The 16,984-nt window shown below is 44.6% G+C and overlaps 1 protein-coding gene across 2 annotated transcripts; it reads right to left on the reverse strand.

The window, feature by feature from the left end:
- Positions 1–5,522: 5,522 nt before the first annotated feature.
- DNAL4 (dynein axonemal light chain 4) lies at positions 5,523–16,406 on the reverse strand. Of its 2 annotated transcripts, XM_066634191.1 has the most exons (5): positions 16,317–16,338; positions 11,891–11,947; positions 10,403–10,587; positions 7,745–7,828; positions 5,523–6,527 (listed from the first exon to the last, which is right to left on the reverse strand). In XM_066634191.1, exons 3-5 carry the CDS (start codon positions 10,472–10,474, stop codon positions 6,363–6,365), a joined length of 321 nt encoding a protein of 106 aa, XP_066490288.1. In that variant the 5' UTR covers positions 10,475–10,587; positions 11,891–11,947; positions 16,317–16,338; the 3' UTR covers positions 5,523–6,362. The 2 variants fall into 2 exon arrangements, with proteins under 2 accessions (XP_066490288.1, XP_066490286.1); XM_066634189.1 differs by lacking the exon at positions 11,891–11,947 and having other exon boundaries at positions 16,317–16,406.
- Positions 16,407–16,984: the final 578 nt, after the last annotated feature.

The following is a 16,984-nucleotide window of genomic DNA, read 5'->3' on the forward strand; positions in this document are numbered from 1 at the left end:
CTGTTATCTTGCATAGCTCAGAATTCAGACATTCCAGCTTGGAGGTCAAAGCACAATGAAGACTTGGCTCTTTCTCCAACCACACAGCCCTCTCCCCTTTTCAGCATCCCATCTATTCAGGTCAAAGCACCATGCCTCTCTCCTACTGGGAGCCCACCCTGTCCAGCAGCTCTGTACCCCGTATGTTCTGCTCTGCATTTTTAATGGTGGCTGAGTCTGGTGCTACATGACCCATTGGCTTGTGACCCACTGGTAGGTCCCGACCCACAGTTTGAGAAACGCTGCTTTAGACCCTTCTGCAGGTTACCGGATGGCATATGTAACTCATGGGCAGACCACTAAATAGCAGTAGAAGAATATTCAAGATTTGTGGAATGCAGAGCTGCTGTTCTCTCCTTGCACCTTGACTGGATAGCATAAAGGGAAAGACAGATTTATGTAGTGAGATGGCTGCCTGCTTTATGGCTCTCAGTTATATGAGAACTGTGATATAGATGGAGCTCCTAAGTTTGTGGCTTTCATGTCCCCCTTCAGCCTCCTATAGATCAGACACATTATTTAATGTTATTTAATACCATCATAACCAGCTTCATCAGATATGTTCTGAGAATCATATATTTGTTGGTGGTTCCATTTGCAGCTGGCTCTTCCCCTAAGGAGCTTGGGGCAGCTTAGGTGAAGTTATCTCATTTTAGCTTCTCAACAGCCCAGTAAGGTAGCACTTTGCCTGCACAAGATGGCCCACTGAGCTTCATGGCTGAGTCCAAAGGGAGCCCTTTTTCATCTTTGCATTGACCATTCTTACTCTGCCTGAGAGAGATGGATGTGGCCCATATGGGCACACAGCCTCATATTCTTTGCAAGAAAGTCACTTTCTCACCTCCTGTATGCCATTCATGACATACAGCCACACATTCACTGTGACAGATTCACTTCCTCGCTCACATATACAAACACCCAGAGCTGCTGAGAGAACTGCTGAGAGAACGATGACTTCTATGCTCGCTCATGTCCCATGGTGTGACTGTTGCTTAGTAACTGTCTCCAGCTAACATTTTCAGTCGCCCCAGATTCTGACAACACTGTATTTCTTTTTTCTTTGCACTGCAGTAGTATCACGACCAGGGAAAACCAAGTAAATTCTATTCCTCCCTTGAGCCTCTGCTGAAGCAATGGACTCGGATTCGAGGCTTGGCACAAGAAGAGCTTTCTGGTCAAGATGGCTGCCTCAAACCCTGCTTTGGCAAGGACACACTTTCTTTAAGGGACCTGTGCTGACTCCATGAGGCCCAAATGGCTCAAGCAAGTGTATGCTGGTTCGAGTGGGTTTTCTCTCAAGGAAAATAGTTGCTTGTTTTCCCTAAATAAGAGGTGGCAGGGCCTAAACTCTGCCTGAAAGCTGCACCCCATATTGCTGTTCCCACATCCAAGGGGGATGGCTGTGGTGAAACACTCTGCATGTGCTCAGTGGTATTCTTTATTATTGCTGCCCATATTTCAGAACTGAGGCAAGTCTTGCTCAAAGGGGCCAGACATTCATCTCATGACACATGGACACTGAAAACATATCTGATTCATTACCCTGAAGCAATACAGGCTGCAATCCTGGACAAGTTACCAATATATGTTTTCATGGGGTTCTCACCAAAACAAAACAAACAAAAGTATGTACTACCTAGCTCTCACCTATGGACATGCTGATAAAATCATACTCTGTTGTTACCTTTTGTAGCAACCCCAGTATAGTTTTAGTGAACTAGACAGTCTACAGTACCTGTGTCTAGGGTCACCATATGTCCTGGTTTGACAAAGATGGTCCCAGTTTAGCAACACTGTCCCAGCATCCCGCCTGCTTTGAAACTCTGTCCCAGTTTGCCCTGGGCACCGTTTAAAAAGGGGCACCAAAACCACAATGGAGGGAATGGACACATTGTTAGGTGAGTGTGAACACCAAGGAGATGAGGAGGGAGAATGGTGCCACTTTATAAAGAAGATTGTTTGCTTCCCCCCCCCACTCACACAGGAGCTGCTCCTCATTCCCTTAGGTTCATCTCTCCCCCCAGAGTCATCTCTCTCTCTTTCAGCTTGGGTCCCTCTTTGACTGACCCTGGTCTCTTCCCCCAGCGGGCCAGGGGGTGCGGGGGGGGGGGAAGCACCACAGCTTGGACCTTGGCATTGCCTAAGGCAGGCCTGCTCTCATTTGGCACAGAACCCAAGCACCTCCCTTCTGAGTGGCAAGAGGCAAGGCAGGTGCCACATCCGAGTGACCATTTCCACCCCTGGAACACAGCCACTTTCTTCCCTTTCCCTGCATGCTGCCTGCTGACAGTCTAGGCCTGGCATCCACTTTACACTTGACAACAAGTGGAGGGCGGGTAGAAATGGCTGTGAGAAACTCCCAGCAAAATTTGAGAGAAACACACCACAGCCCTAGGAGCAGATGGCTCCCTTCCTTCCCAAATATGCCAACCCCCAAGTCACAACCCCTTCTTATGCCCCTCTTATTCCCTTGGTGGAACAGGGTTGTCTTCCCCATCTCTCTACCCTGCCTGCTAAATAAATAGGACACTTGGAGCCCAATCCTAGGCATGTCTACTCAGAAGTAAGCCCATTATAGTCAATGGGGCTTACTCTTATGTAAATGTGGATAGGATTGCAGCCTTGGTGGAATAGCTCCCCTTTTATTTATATCGTGCCCTGTGATACACCAACTGGTCCTGGTTTTAACTCTAACAATTATGGTAAGTCTACCCATGTCATACAGGATGCTTCCAGGTAAATGATGATGAAACACTCACAAACACATTGGAAGAAGACACTGTCAGGTGATGTACAAAAACATTTGTTGGACTTAAAAGTGCAAGTTGGAGGCCTTTTGCATTTTCAGCCACATAATTTATGATTTGTTTGCGGAATGTATCCAGTTTTAGGGAAGAGAAAAAGCAACTCACTTGCATTTCCACTCCTTTGATTCATCGGAACAAACTGCTTAGGGTGGCTTTTGTGGGAAAGGGTAGCAGGCATCCATCTTTCGCATGGGATACTAAAAAGTGCCTTTGAGCCACTCCTGTTATATTTGTGTCATATGTGAATATTGTTGATGCAAGTCAGACCATAGAAGAGAAATGGAACATACACCAGCTGGGGTAAGCAGTGCAGACTGATCTGAGCACAAAAGCAATATTAAGCTTCATGTGTGAAAATGTGCTTAAGGAGAGAGACATTTCTATGTACAGGTAGCTATTTCTGCCACTCTTGCTGCATAGTACAGCTAGATCTCTAAAGAGGGTTGTCAGCAATGGAATCTTGTCTTCCTTCATCTTATCATCACATTGGTAGGGACTGATCCTGAACCCACAAGTGGTGTGTGCAATACCTTCTTCAAGTGGCAGTATACTTGACCAAAATTGTCTTCCTGCCCCCTGTAGAGAAGGACTGATGTTGTGCCACGGCATGAAGCCAAAATGCACCTAAGCTGCAATCTTGCAACCCTGGGGCTCTGCAGCACTTCAATGCTGGCATGAATTATTAAGTGCAAGATTCTTCATGGAGTTGGGCCTGAGCCTACAGCAAAATGACAAGACAGTGAGCAAGCTTCAAAGCCTGTCCTTCACACCAGGCAATGAGGCAGTGCACTTGGTTGCCATGACATCACTGCAGTGCAACACTCAGATACCAACCCCTGATCCCTTGATAGCAACGTATCAGTCACACTCACAGTCCACAAGGAGGGCATTGCATTCAGGCAGATCTTTCTGTTGCTACCATGGGGTACATATAAAGCCCAGTGACAAACATCATGATCTCATGGCCCTCACACTGGGAAAGCAAATGATGAATGGTGCATACCTTAAAATGGCATCCCAGGGCCCTAGGGCCTCACAATCATGAGAGTTCACGGTACTTTGATGTCAGTAGATTTCATTCCTTGACTGACCACCACCCCATCTGTGACTGAGGCATTGTTCTATGGAAAACTGAAGACAAAAAAAAACACACCATGGTAAGATCAGGTAAAAACCTCCACCTGTCCATTTCAGAGATGGATTTATAGGGAACACACACGTAGGAGCACTCCTCACTTTGAGGACTGCAAAGGAAATGAAACAGTCAAAGGCAACTTTGGCTCCCCTTCACTTGCTGAAGGATGAAGCTTTTAAAAATCTCCCAATGGATGGTATGAACTGTAGAGCTGGGGGTGGACCATATTAGGCTGACCTTGGCTATTTCATGCAGGTCACAGAGTCCCTGCTGAATCCCACATGACTACTGGATGCTGATAAGAGATGGGAGAAGTAAACATGAGATGGTTTGCTGAGCTATGTACCAACCTTGATAACCTAATTTCTGTGGGTCAGTCTGACCCTTGCACATGAAATAATGAGCAACATAAAATGTGTGACCCTGGATGTATGGAGGTGTTTCCAAAAATAGATGCAAGAGGTATATTTGATAGAAACAAATTCCATATTCATTAGAGGATTTCTTACCTTTCTTCCACAATGCCTTGCCCTGTAATCACAGATACATCTCTCTCATATCAATATGCAATTTGGTAAAGGGTCAGGAGTAACAAATAGGAAAGATGTGTAAATAATTACTATCCTTCCCTTCCCCAAGGGATAAATCACTGATGTCTCATTTATTTTAGTGCAACAATTCCACAGCAAATGGACAAGGAATTGCTCCCTTAAGGGTGTTTTGACACACCTCTTCTAAGTGATGTGGTATTGAACATTGCATCAGTGATGCTATCCATTCATTCATTAGTTGTTTGGATCTTCTTTTCATCCAGAGAGCATATCCAGGGAATATTGATTTGCAATCTGAAAGAGAGAGGGGTGTTGGTGGTTGTTGGCTCAGTTGCACAAACTGCTGTTTTAGTATTGTGTGAATCTGTCAGTGGTACAAATTTGGCACTGTCTGGTGCGGTACGCTGACTTTATCATGCAGATATTTTGTCAGATGAGGGTGAAGGCAGCATTGGAAAGGACCAAAGCTCAATATACATAATCAAAAGCACAGCAAACTACTTGCATGCCACAAGTATATTACAAGTATCTCCCAATTATTCAAGTAAATGATGCACTATACCAAAAAGCAACAATGTGACTCCAAGATGAAGATGAACCTGGAAGTGGGACTCATATGTACATCACCTTAAGTTTACTGAAAAAATGCAGAAGCAGAAAACACACATTTTTCACATTCACTATCTGACCTAGGCAGAAATTCTTTATCAGATCCTGAATATGACAATCAGTCAGACCCTGAACATAATTTATTGAGCTTACCTAGTGCAATGTTCCATTGAGGACACTTACGTTTGTAGCAACTGTACGGCAGTTCCTGAAGGTCAAGGAGGTCATACAAAGAACCACTTCCTAAACTTGATGTATCAAAACTAAATTCACAAGACATCTTTAACAACATATCATGGCATCAGAAGCCTGCGGCTCTTAATACTTTTCTAATGTATATGTATACAAGATAACTAAGTGAAACCCTCCAGACAATGCCGGTGAATTTTAAAAGTTTTTTATTGTAAAAAGTCCCTTTCACACTCCAAATTCAATTAAGCCATATACAAAATACAATTAGGATCATTTTATGTCAGTAATCAATCCCCTTGCAATAGCATTATTAGGTTCTACAAAATGGAAGAACAATTGTACTTGAAAGCTTGAGAAATTAGCAGTTCAGAAGGAGCTGCTTCCCACTATCAATCTCTAAACAAGATACACCATATTGGCATCATGACACTCCCACCCCACCCACATGCTATGTAAAATACTCTTATTTGTGTGCCATATGCTTAACAAGTTATATTAGTGCTCTGTAGGTGTAGTGAGGAGGTGGAAGGGCAATTATCCTAGCAACCGTCCACTGGGTTAGGTTTCTCAAGCAGGAACACATGCTTCTCAAAACCAGGCAGCTGGCAGAGGGCAATCAGCTGCCTTTTCTGGTCTTCTCCCAGAAAGCGGGTAGGGTTGGAGGAAAACAAGGAGAAGGTGGCAATGGGGTTGGACTAAAACTCCACTCTTCCATCACCTGTGATGTATGGCTTCATAAACTGTGCTCCCTAAACTCATCCACCCTGTTCCCTCGTGCACGATCCCACCTCTAAGCAAAAAACCCACACTTGTAAAATCAGTCAGACAAGCTATGAGCTAGATTAGGTAGCTCAAAAGATTTACACACATACACACTCTAAATATTTTCCATAAAATTGGTGTATAAATAAGAAAGAGGCCCAATATTTTAATATTAAAAATAAAGCTGCCCTTTAAAATTGTACAAAAAACCAAGGAAAAGTCTGAAAAGTCTCCACATATGGTAAGCTTGGATAGAAAGAAACTCTGTCAGGAGCACTTCCAAACACAGACAGCTAGGCTGCCTCCAAAAAACATGTAGAGTAGATTCTTCACTTCATGGGTGATCTCAAATCCAAAGCCTTCACCAATCACTACATGCCAGGAGGAGCCAAATTTCTTGTCCATTGTCTCTTTGATCATCTTCGCAGCACTCTGAAAGGATAAATGAAGATCCAACAAGGGGGGAGGGGGGAGAGAAAACAAGGAAAAGGAAGGAGCAGCAAGTTAAAACTAGAGAAATGTATTCATGCATCTCATGTGCTCCTACTCTTAGCAGAATCTATAAAAAGATCAATAATCTGGCAGAAAGATACAACAAGCTATGATGAATATTTCAGTTGCTTGTATGTGGAAGTCCAACAAAGAAATGAAGCATCACAGCTATACCTAAATTCTTCTCATAGTTGTAATGATTTAATTTAGGACCCCTGAATTTAAGGAGTTAATGGACATATTCTGAAAAAGAGCAAGACAAGAGAATGGGATTCCCCTCTCCTTTACACTGAAACATTCTCCCTCAGTGGGTGAATGAAAGATATTTCCATACCATTCTCAAAACAAAACCTCAAAACCTGAATAAGAGAAAGTTGCTGAAGGTGATAGAAGTGACTAGAGAATAAGCCTAGGGTTTCTCCAGCTGTGCAGGACACACCATGACCCCTGTTGTAGAATAGCCATTTGGCCAAAAGGCTGATTGTATTGTTTGCAAAATGTGTTAATAAACCATAAACTCAAGCCATTTTCCTAGTCCTCATGTTATACACATGCTGTTCCCTTGACACTTGGAACAAAAGAGGAAACTGTCTTCCCCAGAAACAGTCTCTCTCACAAAGTAAGTGAGAATTTAATGCCACAGATCTTACCTATCATCAATTTAGGGACCATAATTCACACTATTATTTTAGAAGAAAAAGTGGCAGGCACTGCTTGCTTCTGTTTACACAGGATGTTTTAGTGCCTCAATGTCCACTGCTACCATTTTACAGAATGAGATTCAATATCAGTAGCAGGTAAAGGGAAAAGAAGGCACTAGCATAGCTAGAATGGCTATGGTTTATAATAACATACACCATATAGGAACACGTGGAAGAACATCATTCACCTTACGAACGCAGTTACCTTTGCCTAGAAAATGCAGTCAAAAACAACTGGAGGTTACTGGGTGTATGATCCAAGGCATGGTCTGAGGGCACATGATACAGTCACCTTGCTGAAGCTTCAAACTGGGGGTCTGGTTACTGCCTGGATGGATGGTGACCACCTGGGAACCAGGTACTCTGCCTTCAGTTCCATGGTAAGTAAAGGAGGGACATAAGTGAAAGAAATGAAAAGATGTCATCAAGCATACACTTTTCAGGGCTGGCTGATACCTCATTGTTGGTGGCATATTTCTCACATGCAGTGACACATAATTCCATGGCCTCTACTCTCATTTCCTCTGGCATGTCTGAATGCTGGAAGGAAACACACACAAAAAAAGGATATTGGCAACTGTGGCAGCAGAACCACCCACTCTTTCAGCACCATCTGCTAACAGGTGACCAAACGTTACTACCACCTCCTCTTCTGTTCCCTTTGGCTGGGGACAGGAAAGAGACAGCAGGCATCTAGAAGAACTTCAGGAGAGTGATTTTATTTTTCACATTTTTATACTACCCTTCCTCCAAGGAGCTCAGGGGGGTCTGTAGATGGTTCCTTCCCTCCTTTTGTCCTCACTACAACCACAGTTTAAGCCAAGAGGTAGTGACTGGCCCAACGTCACCCAGGAAGCTTCATGGCTGAGCAGGGATTTGAACATGGACCTTCCAAGTCCAACACCAGAGACACTACACCAGCCTGGCTCTCCATGAGGTGAATGAGTTTTTGCACCACCAAGTTCCTCTGCCACCAAGCAGGTTTTTTAGATAATGGAAAGAAGAAGGGAGTACTGCCTATTTTTATATAAATATTTTTTAATAATGGGGTGTAGTGTAGACTTGCTTCCTCGTGGTGCAACCCCGGCAACGTGACCAACATGACTATTTGTCATGGCCAAATAGTCTATACACATTGGCTGCTGGACCTATAAGGACCTCCCAGTAAGAAGAACACTGGAATGTTATACAATTAAATAAAAGAATTCTTAAGAATTTGTGCTGAAGACAACCCTGGAGCAATAAATCTCTCCAAGTCAGACACAGAACTGATGTACACTGGATTCTTGCTCCATGCTCCCCATTTCATCTTCACTGATAGGAATATCAGGCAGCAACAGCAACACCAGTGATTAAAAGCCCCACTGTCTGCATTCAGATGTGCCTATGCTAAAGTAACCAACATAACACCTACTGAAGGATCTGAATTTTTTAAACAGTAACACTTCTTAGAGATACATTGATTTGAATTCTTGTCTCCTGAGGGCTGAGAAATGGGGGAAGGCACATGCTGACAATTAGTGGGGTCCTGAATAGGATAACAGAGTGGGGTGGATGACAGAAGCATAAGACTGGACTTAGGCTGGATTCCTTTCAGGAAGTTCAAACACCTTGCTGCATATGGCAGATCTTTTGAACAGCAGTTGCCAATATTTCCTGTAATTTTTAGAAGGACTGAGCAGAGACCCAATGGAGCTGCACAGAGGGAGAGTGCTCGGCAATGATGTCTGCATCACTGTCATCACTGAACTCTGGAATGCCATGGTGGTAGCTATGCAGAACTCTGAATCAAGCTGCACAGTTGTGCAGCTTAGAGAGAATGCTGGTAGATGCCACAGTATCACAGACCAATCTCCCTCAAGAGATATGCTTGTGTTCCTCTCTCACAAGCTTCAGACATTTATGCAAGGGCCATCTGTTGCATAAAGCCTTTGGTTACATTTGGTGATGGCTTTGTATTGTGCTGCTATAATTACAACTTTAATTTTTGTGTGTTTTTATTATTCATTTGTAAAGGACGTTATGAAATGTCTTAAGCATTGAATGTCTTTGTTATATGCTATTAAATGTTCCAGTATATCCCTATTATTCCCATAGATTTCTTCCTGGTGGTTTGGCCTGCTGTACTGCTCCAAACTCAAAGAGGCCTTCCTGCATGGCTCAAATATTGCTTCGGTTTCTCTTGCTACCTGTAGTACCTACTTATAGTTCTTTCTCCTTGTTAGCACCACACTACTTTCCTACCTTGGCCCTATCGAATGATCTGTCATGGCTGTATATACCCTCTGAAAGTCCTGGGGCCTCGTTGTACCTTTCTCATCCTGCACATGGTTCTCTTGCTAACTGGCCAGGAGGAAGTGGCTGATATCACGCCCAGTTTGGTGACAGTGATCTGGCAGCTGACAATACTTGACTTTAACATGTTTTAAATGCTGGTTTTTGGTTCAGTTGGATTTAAGCTTGTGGGATTTATTGGTGCTTTGGTCTGCTCATTGTTGTGATATTGTTTGTATGATTAGGTATATTTTGTGTCTATTTCTGCAATTATTTAAAGATTGACTTATTGTAAGCCTCTTGACTTGCACTAGCAAGAAACATTTTAAAATAAACTCACAAATTTACGCTGCAGGTCCTTCTCTGTTCTTACATGGTAAGATGAGAACTTCTTCATTTTTCATCTTTGACATAGAGAGTAGAACCATGTCTGAAAAAACCCCACAGGATTATGCAATGGGCACATGGGGGGCACTACTATCTTTTGGGGCAAATGTTCCAAAACTCTCAAGTTGATGTGCATACTGGAAGCAAAAACTCCTGTTTCTCCATGTACACATTACAAGATGCATGGAATGGTATGAAGCAGCCTTGAAAGAAGATGGTGCTAGCTGAGAAATGAGCAATAGACAGGAATTTCCCTTTCGAACAAGACTGCTTTGTGTCCTGTAAGCAGTCATACTTTTTATAAACCCAGACACTTTAGCCACTATGGTTAGTAGGCACTGTTCGTATAACTTCTATGTGGATTTAGGGTAAAATTCAATGGAATACACTGGCACTGGACTCTAATCCCTACTGACCCCAAAACATGTCATACCCTTTTGTTTCCATTCTTACCCTGATCAGTGGGAACATATGAAGCCTTTTATAGTCCGCCTCCTCTTTTTTCCCTTCCCCGGTGTCTGCCATTGTCTATCCACCGTGACCTGGGAAGGTGTGAGGCAGCTTGAAGGGAACCAGTCAACTGCAGGCTCAGAACTTTCAGAATTCAGGTCAAACGGTTTTTGAACAAGGAGTATATTCTGTTGTTTAGAAAAAAACAGAAAAGAAAACAAAACACAAGTTGTCCAGTTAACAGACATTGTTTATGTAGAACAAAATGATGATATCACACAGCCAAGACCTTTAAGAGCGACAAAATAAAGAATTACAGTACAGTAAAAATGTTGTGCAAGTTTACTGGAAAGTAAATCCCAGTGCAAGTAACTCATATATATGGCTGTAGTTGTAGGAATCCGTTTCAGGTTGGATTAACGTCTTTGTTGCAATGACCTCAACACAATATGGACAATGAAACACAACAATGGAAGAACACAACAATGGAAGCTGGAGCTGTGGTAACTGCAATGATCCTAGTTGGCTTGACATAGTCACTGCCAAATTAAAATGGACATTGCAACCCCCACCCCATGACTGTTCCAGTAATAACACATCAAGAGATACAGCCGTGCTGCATACCAAAGTACAATATGCCTACACTGTGCAAACCTACATATTAAAAAAAAAACAAACAACCTGGAGTATTCTCCACCTCCCAGTATCACAAATCTAAACATCTGTATTGTGACTTTGTTTATCTAAATAGCCAGGTAACTGGTGCAGCTGTTTATACAGAGCTACAACAGAAGAGAACAACATGGAATCCACATATTGAGTCTAGATAATTAGGTGTTTCAAACAACGGCAGTTTGGATAATGAAACAGGACAATATTCCACACAGAGAAATCATACTGTCTAATTTGGGTATGGTTTCTAGGACTACAACTGTTATTGGCAGCTGGACTAGTCTCGCACTAACAGTGCTAGTGATTTTACAGGACCTCAGAATATGAGGCTGAGGGCAATAATGGAGGATATACCATTTTGAACTTTTAAATAATCCAACTTGTTGTTTTGAATATGCAACTTCTGCATATACTTTGATATTACAATTTTATATTAGCATATATCTTTAGTTTTCATTTTTAAGAACCCAATATCTTTCATCATACAACAAGGCCCAGATCCTAACCAACTTTCCAGCACTGGCAAAGCAGTGGCAATGGGACGTGTGCTGTATCCTGTAGTTGGGTGGCACTCACAGAGGCCTCCTCAAAGTAAGGGAATGTTTGTTCCCTTACTTCAAGCTGCATTGCCCTTGTGTCGGTGCTGGAAAGTGGGTTAGGATTGCACCCTAATTCTACTAATATGACAAGTTTCTATTTTTGTAATCCATACTTCCTAGCTGAGAAGTTTCCCCTGAAACAGTTACTATTCCCAGTCTTGAGACACTGTATGTTAAGTTGATCACATGAAAAAGTGCAAAAAATAAGGTAACTACTGACCATAGCAACACATGTCTTCCCATGGGAAGCAGTTATGCCAAGATGACTGTGCAGTATCTGAACAAAGCCAAAGGAAAGTTATTACCTTGGAACTGAAATACCAAGAAAGTTGTGCAGAGGAAAAGATAATCAGCATACACAAGCGTGGTTGATTCCTGGCCACAACTGGGACTACTGCAACTCTTATGCGTGATATTCTAAAAGATGGATTCAGACAAGCTAAAATCTGCTGGGCTTAACTGCATAACTGGTATTCCCTCGCTATGCAATTAGGGACACCACACTCAGGAAGCTTTCAGTTGGTCTACTCCACAGCTTCCAGGTCTGAATCTACCCATAATGTGCAATCCATATCCTGTCAAAGCAATGTCAAAAGTGTCATTAATAGCATTTGTATAGCGCTTTCTAAGTGTGCAAAGCACACCACATGCATTATTCTGATATTCTTACAACTCTGTGAGTAGTACATAAGAACAGCCCCACTGGATCAGGCCATAGGCCCATCTAGTCCAGCTTCCTGTATCTCACAGTGGCCCCACCAAATCCCCCAGGGAGCACACCAGATAACAAGAGGCCTGCATGCTGGTGCCTTCCCTTGCATTGGCATTCGGACATAGCCCATTTCTAAAATCAGGAGGTTGCACATACACATCATGGCTTGTAACCCATAATGGATTTTTCCTCCAGAAGTTGTCCTCAATCATGTCCCCCCTCAGGCGTCTCTTTTCTAGGCTGAAGAGGCCCAAACGCCGTAGCCTTTCCTCATAAGGAAGGTGCCCCAGCCCAGCAAACATCTTAGTTGCCCTCTTTTGCACCTTTTCCATTTCCACTATATCCTTTTTGAGATGTGGCGACCAGAACTGGACACAATACTCCAGGTGTGGCCTTTCATAGATTTGTACAACAGCATTATAATATTAGCTGTTTTGTTCTCAATAGCTTTTCTAATGATCCCAAGCATAGAATTGGCCTTCTTTACTGCCGCCACACACTAGGTCGACACTTTCATCAACTTCTTATGTTCTTATGTTGTCCACCACCACCCCAAGATCTCTATCCTGATCTGTCACAGACAGCTCAGAACCCATCAGCCTATATCTAAAGTTTTGATTTTTTTGCTCCAATGTGCACGACTTTACACTTACTGACATTGAAGTGCATCTGCCATTTTGCTGCCCATTCTGCCAGTTTGGAGAGATCCTTCTGGAACTCCTCACAATCACTTCTGGTCTTCACCACTTGGAAAAGTTTGGTGTCGTCTGCAAACTTAGCCACCTCACTGCTCACCCCTGTCTCCAGGTCATCTATGAAGAGGTTGAAAAGCACTGGTCCCAGGGCAGATCCTTGGGGCACACCGCTTTTCACCTCTCTCCATTGTGAAAATTGCCCATTGACACCCACTCTCTGTTTCCTGGTCTTCAACCAGGTCTCAATCCAGGAGAGAACCTGCCCTCTATTTCCCTGACTGTGGAGTTTTTTCAGTAGCCTTTGGTGAGGTACTGTGTTGAATGCCTTCTGAAAGTCCAGATATATAATGTCCACGGGTTCTCCTGCATCCACATGCCTGTTGACCTTTTCAAAGAATTCTAAAAGGTTTGTGAGGCAAGACTTACCCTTACAGAAGCCATGCTGATTCTCACTCAGCAAGGCTTGTTCGTCTATGTGTTTTGAGATTCTATCTTTGATGACGCATTCCACCATCTTACCCGGTAAAGATGTTAGGCTGACCGGCCTATAGTTTCCCGGGTCCCCCCTCTTTCCCTTTTTAAAGATCGGCGTGGCATTTGCTATCCTCCAATCCTCTGTCACTGTGGCCGTTTTGAGGGACAAGTTGCATATTTTAGTCAAGAGATCAGCAACTTCATTCTTCAATTCCTTAATAACTCTTGGTTGGATGCCATCAGGGCCCGCTGACTTATTGATCTTTAATTTATCAATGAGGTTTGAAATATCTTCTATTTTAACCTCTATCTGACTTAATTCCTTGGTCAGGAGGGGCCGTTTGGGCAGCGATATCTGCCCAAGGTCTTCTACCGTGAAGAATTTCTCATTCAATTTCTCTGCCGTCTCTCCTTTTATTTCCCCTTTCCCACCCTCACCATCCAGAGGGCCAACCGCTTCTCTGGCCGGTTTCCTGCTTCTAACATATTTGAAGAAGCTTTTATTATTCCCCTTAATGCTGCTGGCCATGTGTTCCTCATAGTCTCTCTTGGCCTTCCGTATCACTTTCTTACATTTCTTTTGCCAGTTTATGTTCCTTTTTATTCTCCTCATTAGGGCAAGACTTCTATTTACAGAAGGAAGCTTCCTTGCCCTTTACTTGGCTGGTTAGCCAGGCGGGCACCCTCCTGGAACCCTTCTTCCTTTGCAGTATACACTTCTGCTGGGCCTCTATTACTGTTGATTTGAGCAACCTCCATGCTCTCTGTAGAGACTGGACTCTTTTTACCTTCCCTTTCAACCTCCTTCTAACCAGCCTCCTCATTTGAGGGAAGTCCGCTTGTCGGAAGTCAAGGGTTTTTGTGAGAGATTTGCCCGGTATTCTTCCCCCGACATGCATGTCGGAACGGATCGCAGCATAATCACTGTTCCCCAACGGCTCAGTAACACTGACATCTCTAACCAGGTACTGCATAATATTAAATCCAGAGTCACCTGTCCTCTGGTGGGCTCCATGACTAGCTGCTCTAAGCCACAGTCATTTAGCATGTCAAGGAATCCGGTCTTCTTTTCGTGACCAGAACACAAATTGACCCAGTCAATATGAGGATAATTGAAGTCCCCCATGATTACAACCCTGTCCCTCTTTGCCACCTGTTTCCTCATTTAAAGGTCCCCTTCTGGTTTCTGGTCTGGAGGATGATAGTACACCCCCAATATTACATTGTTCCTCAGGCCTGGTGATGTATTATATTATTATAATTCCCCCTATTGTAGCTGGGGCTAGGAGGAAGTGGCTTGCCACCTAGTGACTTCATGGCAAACCAAGGGAGTCCCAAATTCACTGCTCAGTTTCTTAGCCACTACATGACATCAGGTTACCCTCTTATCGCAGAAGTATCTCCTAATATTACAAACTTTTGATGACTCCCATTTGCAGCACTCCAGCCATCAGCAAGAGAAGAAAAGACCCAAAATAGCAAGAAAAGAACTAATACCCAGATTTTTTTTTTATTTCTAAGAAGTTTCATCTCATAACCTATTACAGTGTTTCTCAACGTTTGTCCTGCACTGTACCACTTTGCACGGTCCACTTATTGGAAGTACCACCGGAAGTAACTGGCGAAAATGTCATCGCCAGTTACTTCAGGACTGGGAGGCCAGACATGATGCAACAAACACTGGTTAAGAGGCTCAGGGCAGACAGGAGGTCTTTTTGGAGCACATAAAAAGTGCACTCTGCAGCTCTGCCTACCAAGCTGAGCCTCCTACCACTGCCTGTTAATTGCATTGCTGGTCTTGCTGCCAGACAGCAGAGATGGGGGGGGGGGTGTCTGTGAATATCACTGTACACAGCTCAAGTATCACTGGAGGTATGAGTACCGCTGGTTGAGAAACACTGACCTGGATGCCTGTTTCCAAGCTGCAACAGACACAAGAGAGTTTGCTGTGGCTACTCAGGGTTTGAGAAAAATGCACTCTGCACATGTTCGAGGGCACTCTGTTCTTTGGAGCACATTCCAAGGCTAATGGTGTGGGAGAGGGCCTCTGGGGCACACCGTTATTCATACCCCAAGCCTGAAAAGAGGCAGAGGACCATCCATTCCATGGTGTCAAAAATAGGGTGATAAAGAGCCCCATCCTAGGCATGTCTACTCAGAAACAAATCCCATTACAGTCAATGGGGATTACTCCCAGGTAAGTGTGAAGAGGATTGCAGTCTCAGAGCCCAAACCTATGCATGTCTACTCAGAAGAAAGTCCTATTATAGTCAAAGGTGCTTACTCCCAGGAAAGTGTGGCTAGAACTGCAGCCTCAGAGCCCCATCCTCTGCATGTCTACTCAGAAGTAAGTTCCATTACAGTCAATGGGACTTCCTCCCAGGAAAGTGTGGACAGGATTACAGCCTCAGAGCCCCATCCTCTGCATGTCTACTCAGAAGTAAACCCCATTCTAGTCAACGGGGCTTACTCGCAGGTAAGCCCAACCAAGCCCTGAACGGAGTGCTGCTGCAGCCCTCTGGCTCCCAGGAGACGCCGCAGTCCCGCGTGCGGCACAGACGCGGCCAGCGGGAGGGGAAGCTCGCAGGGCTGCCGGCGGCAGGAGCGGCCCTTCCCGGGCGGAGTGCCGGCACGGGACTCCCCGCTCGCTGCCGAGGGCCAGGCTGCCCAAGTGCGGGTCGCGGGCTCTCCGGCGAGCGAGGCACCGGGCGCCCCCCTGGCGGGCTGGAGAAGGGACCGCAGCGGGCCCCTTCGCGCGCGCTCACCTGCGTCACCTCGACTCCAAACACCAGCTCCCTCCGGTTGTTAGGGAGAGAAACGTGCTTGCCTTAGCAACCGACGCCGGAAGTCCCGCCCCCCTTCCACCATTGGGCCGGCCACGAAGGGCGGAGAACAGCGGATTGGCTTCCTGTGCTGTCGATCATGCAGGGGGGCCTGCGGGCTTCACGGGTTTAGGTGTCCAAGGAGGTGCCTGACGGGATGAGCAGCCGCAAGAGGAGTTTGGGGTGGGCGGCAAACAGTGCAGGGACGAGGACGGGAGTTGCATCCCAGCTCTGCAAAGCCGCAGCAAAGGTGGCTGCTGTGACGTCATCATGGTCTTGTGTGCATTCAGCTGGGGAGAGGTGCAGAGGCATAACCAGAAGCAGTGACGTCACAGTGATGATGTCACAGGTGGAAGCAGTGACGTCACAGTGCCACATCATGACATCACTCCTGGGCTTCTAGTTATGCCTCTGCATCTCTCCCAAACTGAACTGTCAGTGACCAGTTCTGAATGCACAAGGCCATGGTGTGATATTGTGACATCATCACTGTGACATCACTGCTTCTACCTGTGACATCATCACTGTGACATCACCGCTTCTGCCAGGGCTTCTAGTTATGCATCTGCAACTCTCCCAAACTGTCTCTCCAGAACTTAATAGTACCCAGT

The sequence above is a fragment of the Tiliqua scincoides genome, chromosome 7, assembly GCF_035046505.1.
Source record: "Tiliqua scincoides isolate rTilSci1 chromosome 7, rTilSci1.hap2, whole genome shotgun sequence".
Lineage (NCBI taxonomy): Eukaryota > Metazoa > Chordata > Lepidosauria > Squamata > Scincidae > Tiliqua > Tiliqua scincoides.

Bases quoted from the DNA above. Each gene is read 5' to 3' on its own strand.
- DNAL4 (XM_066634189.1), bottom strand. From the start codon at position 10,474: ATGGCAGACACCGGGGAAGGGAAAAAAGAGGAGGCGGACTATAAAAGG. The intron at 7,829-10,402 runs GTAAGAATGGAA...GTTTCCTTCCAG, and splicing joins ATATGTTCCCACTGATCAGG to CATTCAGACATGCCAGAGGA. The intron at 6,528-7,744 runs GTATCAGCCAGC...TTATCCTTTCAG, and splicing joins AATATGCCACCAACAATGAG to AGTGCTGCGAAGATGATCAA.